Raw genomic sequence first — 8820 nt, forward strand, 5'->3', positions numbered from 1 at the left:
TAAATTTTATTTAATTTCCCTTTGGGATTAATAAAGCATATTTGAATTAAATTGAATTTAATTAATTTGGGACAATTCATGGCATGTTTTAGGATATCTGTCAGTAGTAGTAGTTTATCTTGGACAATACGTGCATTTAAAAAGCAGAGTAACTGGAGAGGAAGAAGCAGAGCATCCCCCCAATAGCCAAATCATCATAGACAAATGTGTCCTTGGTGGAGGCCTTTGCTGCCCATCCCATAGAGCTGGTTGAGTCAGGGTGAGGAAACAGAGAGAGAGGGAGGGAGATGAATGTCACCCCTGTTCTCATATGTCATATTGTTAGCCATAGATATGAGGAGAATGCCTCAAGGTTGTACGTGCAGCAGAGACATGAATAATCTATCGGAGGTTTTCTCCGACTAAATAGAGAGAAATATGTCTGCATGGATTATTTATGCTTTAATATGCTGAATGGACGATCACCTCACAGAGCATGTAGACATTGTAGGGGCAATGTTAATTGTTTGTGTGTATGTGCGTGGGTGGGTGAAAGGCAGCAGTTGTCAACAGATACGCATTGTTAGAGGTCGGCTCTGTATTTTGAATCCTGGTGATGGATTGCAGTAATAGTGTACTGTGGTTGAAAATAGTGTCCAGGTTTGTATTTCTTATGCACACTCTTTTGACTAAATCATCGATCTCTGGGCTTTGACATGTTGCTTATATTTTGTTGCTCTAATCTAAAATCAGTTTCTTACAACCTCAGACATGAGTGCCTCTCAGTCGGTGTGTGTAAAGTCATCCACTCGCCATCTACACAATTTAAATGTAGTCCATTTTGTGTTGGTCTAGTCTCCACTTTCCAGCTCACCTTTTTTCCTCTTCAGATGACTGCCTTGACACGGGAAATGTCAGGCTCTCCCTGCCAGCGCTTTTTTGGCTTCTTCAAACATTTGTGAAGTGTTAAGCTCATCTCCACAGCTTAGGAAGGGCAGTCTCTTGGGAATCTGTGCTGCTGACCCGCAACACGGCAAAGACGGCCAAGCCAAGTGCACTCAAGCACGTCTACTCTGCTTGCTCATTCGCATCAACGAAAGATTGTATTAGTCCCAGGTTTGTGGTCTTTAAAGCAGCACTCTCACCATGCCATAGAGCCTTGTGCATTGCATAATGGAGCTGATGGGGTAGCTTTACAGCTTCTAAGAGCAATTTTGTCCTCCCTGAGTAAGTTGGGAATAGTAGCTCAAGCACCGCATGGCTCTAAGTAGCCTTATTGTTACTCCATATAAAGTTGCCTCGTAAACAAAATCTGAGAACAGCTTGAAGCCTGGTGTCAACGAGTTGCTCAGAATCTCCAACCTCCGATTTCGGTCTCAAAGAACATCGGGTGTTTGATAGCAGCCTTTTGTCAAACTCAGTTTTTACGAGGATGGATTTCATCATCAGCACCCTTTAAGAAAAAATAAAGAAGGCAGAAATGAACTGGGACGATAAGTCAGGTTCATACTGCGATTATCGGCCATCTTACTATATTTTGTTCAGTTCAATTCACTCTTTCAATTCTCTGGCAAGGAGCTTGAATCAGTGATCTGTTGCCATTTAGTGTGAAATATGCACCAACAACCTAGTGTTCTCATGTCCTACAACAATTACAACATTTAATTTGATAATTTAATAATGCCAATGAATGCTTCTAACAAAATATGGCATGTTAATAGTTTTTCTGTGTTGGGTTCATTGCAAACATGGATACTTTATCCAGCTACTTAAAAAAAGTTAATTATTCCCAGCTTAACATGTTTTACTAAAAAAGTAGCATCTGGTGACATTAGCTGTTTTGGCAATGAAATAAGTTAGCTGTAATTTCTAAATGACTTTACCAAAACATCTTAATTCACTTCTGCAGCATAAAAGAACAAGCAACTAATACGTTGCTGCCATAAAGCGTAAAAGCAGTTCTTTGTGATATTTATAGAATGTATAGAGAAAGGAAGAGTTGCAATATATTGTGCAGCCTTAAGAGGTGTTGGAAACATTCAGTGAACATTATACATTGTGACCGCTGCTGCAAGCAACGGGAGATTTGCCGTGCCAAGTGTGCATTTACCACGGTCTTCTTTTTCCTCCTGTTCCTCTCATTCTTTTCAGCATACGACTTTAACATTAAGCGCATTAACAGCCATCATTTTCTGCCCATTCGTTGTTTAACTAATGTTTTTATCGGACCCTTCTGTCGGATGCATAAATGCCGGCTGTCACGTGTCATTGTCCAATGTCACCAGAGTATATTGTCATATCAAGCTCTCACTATGTGACTAGTTCAGGCCCTGTTTTGTTTGTGAAATTGTGCGTTGCGTGCTGAGCTTAACGCCTATGGGGCAAAACCCGAGACTTCACTTGAATATTTGCGGTTGATTGAAAACCATTGTTGAATTCTGTCAGAGAGTTTTGGATTTTAGATGAAATTTCTGCGAAAATATCAGAAAGTTTCCTTACCTGTCAGTAGTTAGAGATTAATGAAGTACTCAGGTCAATAACTTGTCAGTAAAATGCTGTTGTAGTTGATTTTAGCATTTTAAATCTATTCAAACTGAAAGTGCTCATATCCGTGGCATACATCGCTATATTAGCAACTGATAAACTCTATATGTATGTAGATGTCTGTATGTCTAAATTGTGGTAGCAAACAGGAAATTAGTTGCAATGATTTCATTTTATGTCACATTGTCTACGAATCTAATCCCTGTATCCGACATACAACAAAAACCTTTTTCTGCCACACAATGCTTCCCCTTCTCTTCCATCGGTTGTAAAAAAAAACAAAAAAAAAATCTAGCCTTTTTATTTTATTTTTCTAACCAAGTTTTGGATCCGCTTTACACAGGCACAAACACTCTCGTAATCAGCCAAAGTGTGCATCCTTCTGAATAGAGATGAAAGAGAGAAACACACACTCCTATGCGCACGTATGCACACGCGAGGCAACAACAAGGCACGCACAAACAAACAGGCACAGACACACAGGCAAGAAGCACAAGCCATTTGGCACAGGCTCTCTATCTAGGGAGGCTTCAAAGCCCAATGACATGAATTTATGATAACGCCACTGTGCCTTTGCCAAACCTGAACCGTTGTTGTTTTTCTCTCACTCCCTTCCCATCTTTTCTGTATGTTCTGCCATCCCCTTGATCAGAGCTTTGGAAAATGCAAGCAGGTGTCCCCCAGTTCCCTTGGAAAGCTGTGTGCCTCTATGTGTGCTTTAGTGCACATGTGCCTGTGTTTACGCGTATACTAAGAATGGGACATGTTTTGCTGGCTCTCCTTTTTTTAAGCATTTTTCCCCCCCTTCACTCCTTCTCCAGTTGACTTCGGTTTATAATACCAGTCAGATTTAATTACCATCTCATTGTGCGGTTTTATTCCCTTTTACACAGACTGTTGATATTAATGTTGCTTTCTTCTCCATCCATCCCCTCCCTGTATTTTTTTTGTCTGCAGATGAGGATTGTTTGAATTGCACAGAGGAGTGCAGAGTACTGGGTCATTCTGACCGCTGCTGGATGCCTCAGTTCCCTGCAGGCGGAAACCAGGCGGAAGGCGTGGACTACCGCAACAATATGTTTGTGCCGGCCGGGATGGAGGCGGTTGCAGAGACGGACACCTATGAGACTGTCAACCCCAACGGCAAGAAAACATTCTGCACTTTTGGCAAAGAGAGACGCGACCACACCATCCTGGTCGCCAACGTCAAGCCCTACCTAAAAGCAAAACGCGCCCTCAGCCCCCTGCTGCAGGAGGTACCCTCAGCCTCCAGCAGCCCTACCAAGGGCTGCTCCGCAATGCCTCCCTGCTCCGCGGTCAAAGGCCCAGCAGATGGTGCTGAGGGTAAACCTCCCCCAGCCAGCTGCTCTGTCCACTACGGGCCACCTGATGGTCAATACCTGTCACCCACTAAACAAACAAGAGACCAAGGGGTCTACCCATCGTTGCCTCCCTCAGACCCGGTGGCCAAGGTGCTTGCAGAGGCCCGCTCCAGAATCAGCCAGGAGGCAGCAGGTGAAATGGAGTGTGTCCTGGAACAGGCGGAACCAGATTCCAACCACGGCGGAATGGATGCCGACCAGGTGGTGAGAGACATCGACAAACTATTGCAGGACTGCAGAGAAAGCGAGGCCACTGGCACTCTGAGAAAGTGACTCAAAGGACTGCAACGAAAGGAGGAGGGGATATGAAGATCGGAGGTTTGTTGCTATTCCAAGGACCCTAATGCCAAAACTGTCACCAAAATAAATTGAAAAGGTTAAATGGCTCCTGTGACTAGAGCTGTTTTCACTGTATTTGTTGTAGAAAAAGTAAGAACACTGGACAGACAAACTTTTATTACGTCAGTCACGTGACAACAGACTTAAAAAAAAAAAAAAGGAACTGACATCTGACTTTTTCTGAATTTTTAAACTTTTTTTGGATTCTTAAGCAAATTGCAGGGGTTTAAGCCTCTGGCACATCGCAAGCTCTTATCTAAGTGCCCACCAGCTCATACGTGTGTTGTTCATGGTCTTTCGTGAAATCCTACATATCCTTTTAAGTGTGCGTCGGTGGATTTCTGTTTCGCGTGTTGGACATTGAAACTAAACGACAAAGGACTCCTTGTGGTCAGACACGACAATCGATGTGGAACAAGAGAAACAAAAGCTGATCTGTTTGCAAAAGTGAAAGACGGGAATACGCAACACAAGTTTTACCTGTTGTTTTCATTTTTAAATTAATAAACAAAGTGAAAGTGTAGCGTGTGATGGACCAGATCTATACCAGAAGAGATTTTATTGGGGGAGGGGGGGGAGGGGGTTGTTATGGACCAGCCGAATCTGTTTCAGTCGGATTTATTAACAGTGTAAATCATGTCTCACCCGTCATTTTGTAACTACATGTGTAAGCTGTGTCTGTCTCACACCTCTATTTAAATGTTCATGTGGCTGAGCAATGTAGTCGCACGCACCAACGTCATGACACGTGCACCGTCACCCTGCGGACACACACGCCGACACATTGACACGCGCTGATGCAGCACCACGCGCAAACCACTCGAATGCTCAGACACAACTGCCCATCTGTGGACTTGTCTTCTCCATGTACGACATCAGCTTTTAGTCCCTTGTGTACAGTGAATTATCATGTGTGTGACTATGCCTTACGGCACTCAACTTGTATAAAAAGGGACATTTCTTTCCTCGGCTGTGAAAAGATACTATCTATATGGTGATATAGATGACTGTATGTATGAATCCATGTATAGTGTCCGAATATCAGCGAAATATTTATACATTTTATAAGGAGAGAGAAAAAAAAGAGGAATTTGAAGTGAAACGTGTCCTGGAGTTAAGGTCAGCTGTGAAGTTTCGAAGGAAAAACTGCAAAGGACACTGCCATTGTTTCAAAGACAAATATCCAAAAATATGACAAAACAAGAAAATGTCCCTTCACATTATCACTATACATAATATCATTCTATGTGTATATGTATCCAATTTAGATGTGTTTACATCAAAAAAGCTGACATATTTTTTATTGATTTTTCTGCAATTTCTGTGCATTTGAGCCAAATTGTTATGTGTACAAAAGCTATATTGTGTATTTTATTAAATTAATATATTGTTGTGTTGCAATATACATGGGCTTATATTGTATTTGGCAAAAGTTGCCTTAGTAGCTGTCGAACTCTGTGAGTTTGCTTTAGTTTGGGTTTCTGTTGGTGTTTCCTTTTTTTTTCATCTCTATTCTGCATCTTTGCAGGCAGGCTGGCCTCAGTGCTTTTGAGATGTCGCCTCTTTTTACCCTGAGATCCAGCTGGATCAAATACAATAACTGTTAAAAGCGTAATGAGCCAGCTGATCTGGAAGACGATTCAAATCAACAACAACAACAAAAAAAAAAAGCAACAAGGAGACAGTTTGACTATTTTTACTGAGCAAATTTTTATAAGGCAGCTATTTTCTTTAACAATAACAAGTCTGCATATTTTCTGTTCATTCTGTTTCTACTTTCTTTCCAAAAAAAAAAATGAAAAAGAGAAGAGAAACCCACCATATGGAAAGTGGAGTGGTTTCCTTGGTGATCATGAAACTGCCTTACTGTCTCTGCAGAGAGCTTCTTGTATCTGTGGAGCTTTGTGACTGCTTCTTAAGCCCTGGTCCACCAGAATGTGCATTTCCTATAAAAGACCAAAACAGGTTCTTTTTCAACAGTCTGTGTTGTTTATGTATGTACTTCTTCTTCAATACATGTTGGAAATGTCATATTTTGCAAAGAACTTGACATCTGAAATTCAATCTGAAGTTGCTTTGGATTTGACATCTTCGCTGTTTGGGGTACATGGTTTGTACAACCAGGTGTCTTCGCATTCAGGATTTCTTAAAAGAAAAAAGGAAAAAAAAAAAACATTTATTTTTAAGAATTTTGGCATGTTTAGGCCAAAAGCAGGGTGCTTTTAAAAAAAAAATCCCTGACAGTAAAGTAGACAGAACAGTAGGCTGAGTTTTTGGAAAATGTGACCACAATCAGTAAATGTGCATAACCTGCAGCCATGAGAGGGAACCGTGACTTATTGTGGCACCTAGATACAGTACGCTGGAAGCAGAGTTTCAGCAGCAAACACAACACATCTTGTCATATACGCAAATCGCTTCCATGTTTCTTGGATTTCCTGTGTTTGGGCATTTTATAATTCTTCTGTTCTGCATCTTTTCGACTTCTTTTTTTGCATTTTGCGATTCATTCAGCGACATCTCTCCTTTTTTTTTTGACTGTTTGCTTTCTCTCCTCGGAGGGGTAAAGCAACTGTTACCTTTTCTTCTCTCTTTCATCTAGAAACTATTCGGTACAGGTTTACCAAGGCAGTGGGTTGTTTTTAGATGGGGCTTAGAGGCTTTGACAGAGAAGCAAAAATATTTATTCTTTTTCGAATACAATATATTTTTATTATCATTTCAAATATCTGGATGAAATAAGTAAGCCTTGGCCTCACATTTTACAGGGCAGCACAGTCACATTTTCTCTTTGATACAGACAGGAAACACCAGCGCATTTAAACAACACATATATTTCACGTAAATGCATAAGCAATGACAATTAAATAAAGACTTCCATGTTTGCCCTAATGATTTTTTTCCCCATGTAGCTATTTTTTTTTTGCCTCTTAGAGCAGGCATTCTATTTGTTTGGGTATGTGCTCGCTTTCCTGACTTCTGTACCTTTTTCCTCCACTCCTGTCACCTATATATTTCATTCCAACTCAGATCAAACTGCTACTTTCAAAGCAGGCATGCAGTCATCCCCGGATTCATTGTTTTCACTCTTGCTGTCACAGTTCAAAGTACTGTCCCCTCTAATGGCGTTCCCTTGCCCCGGCCACTGTCTGCACGCTTACAAACCCGAGGGTGAGGAAATGTGCAGGGTCTAGTCGATAGGAGGAATTCTCTAAAGCCATGGCCCCCTTTTCTCAGGCTATTTGCTGTTTAATAGAGCAGAGGCTGCTGTTCGGGGCCAACGCATAGTTTGGCCTCAGAAGTTTAGAGATTGAGCGTAATGTGAGGTCTCTCATTATTGTCTAATTATACACTGGCATCTTACACCGTTGGCAGTGCATTACTCAAGCCTAGAGTGTGATATTTTTTGCCCACTTGAGACTTGTTGGCTTTACCAAGCGATTAGGGAAGGGCCTCGTTGAATGTGGCCAACCACCTCTGGTCTGTTACTCACACTGATGCAAGTGCACATAGACTCAGACAGTCACTGCTTCACAAACACACACACAGACACATACCAGACAATATGCTTCTTTTGGTCCGTTAAAAGAAGCACCCAATGATGTTGGTGTTGTTCCCTCACCCACAGGGCCCACATTGACAGCATTGGTGCTCCACCCTACCATGTGCAGCTGGTGAAAAGACCAGAGCCATTTTTGTTTGTATGGATTATTTCAACTGCTATTGTCTAAAGGCTGTGTTCATTGTGATCTATCTGAAGTAAAAAAAAATAAATAAAAGCGCAAATAAAAAGGAAATAACCAATATTGCTTTATCTCGTCCTTGTTTGGTTTGGTAGAGACATAAGCCCCATTTACACTACCTTTGTTAAACCGATCCGAGCCGAGCTCAGTCCGAGCTTGGATCAGTCAACCAAGACGAGACGACCGTTTACACACCACGCTATCTCGGTTCCTTGGTTTCCTCGCCTCCTAGTGACGATCTGCGGTACTACCTGCTCTCTGGGATTGAAGGCGGCACCAAGCGAATCAAAACGGCGGCGCCGGTAACATTCAGGATGTTATGCTTGAGTATCGTTGTGATATTTCGGTGTTTGCGGAGAGTCAGGGGAAGAAGGCAACCATTGGTGAATTTACTTGAGAGAGTCGGCTTTTGGGAAGTGGATAAGACAAACGAACGTCTACTCCGGGTTTACTGACGCCGGAAACGACAAACGCTGAGGTTCATCACGCTGCTAAGCAGAATCATCTGGAAATCGTGTGGCACGGTAAGGAAGCTAGTATTATTATGAATGTCTGAAATTTGTCTGAATGGAGTGTGAATCGGGACGTGCAGCCAGACACGCCGGAAAAACCGCGGACAGTCAGCTGACTGTAAGGGGATGACGCGGTCTGCTCATGCGCTCTTTGTTTTCAGATAACCGGGATTAAAAAAATCCAGGCCGAGACCACACCTGGAACTGGGCTGCATTTCGCGTGGTCTGGTTGCGTCTAGCTCGGTTCAGTCCAGTCTGCTTACCGTTTACACTCAAGAGTTATCTCGGTTACCGAGCTCTGACTGGTCTCGGCTCGGTTAA

The 8820-nt window shown here is 42.2% G+C and overlaps 1 protein-coding gene across 3 annotated transcripts in view; it reads left to right on the forward strand.

Moving 5' to 3' along the window:
- Positions 1-8048, forward strand: part of pcdh17 (protocadherin 17) — a 69405-nt gene extending 61357 nt beyond the window's left edge. For all 3 annotated transcript variants that reach the window (XM_012873513.3, XM_012873514.3, XM_036136067.1), the window contains exon 5: positions 3481-8048. In XM_012873513.3, the coding sequence (XP_012728967.1) occupies positions 3481-4178 (698 nt within the window). In that variant the 3' untranslated portion in view covers positions 4179-8048. The remainder of the gene's footprint in view (positions 1-3480) is intronic.
- Positions 8049-8820: the final 772 nt, after the last annotated feature.

The sequence above is a fragment of the Fundulus heteroclitus genome, chromosome 4 (genome assembly GCF_011125445.2).
Source record: "Fundulus heteroclitus isolate FHET01 chromosome 4, MU-UCD_Fhet_4.1, whole genome shotgun sequence".
Lineage (NCBI taxonomy): Eukaryota > Metazoa > Chordata > Actinopteri > Cyprinodontiformes > Fundulidae > Fundulus > Fundulus heteroclitus.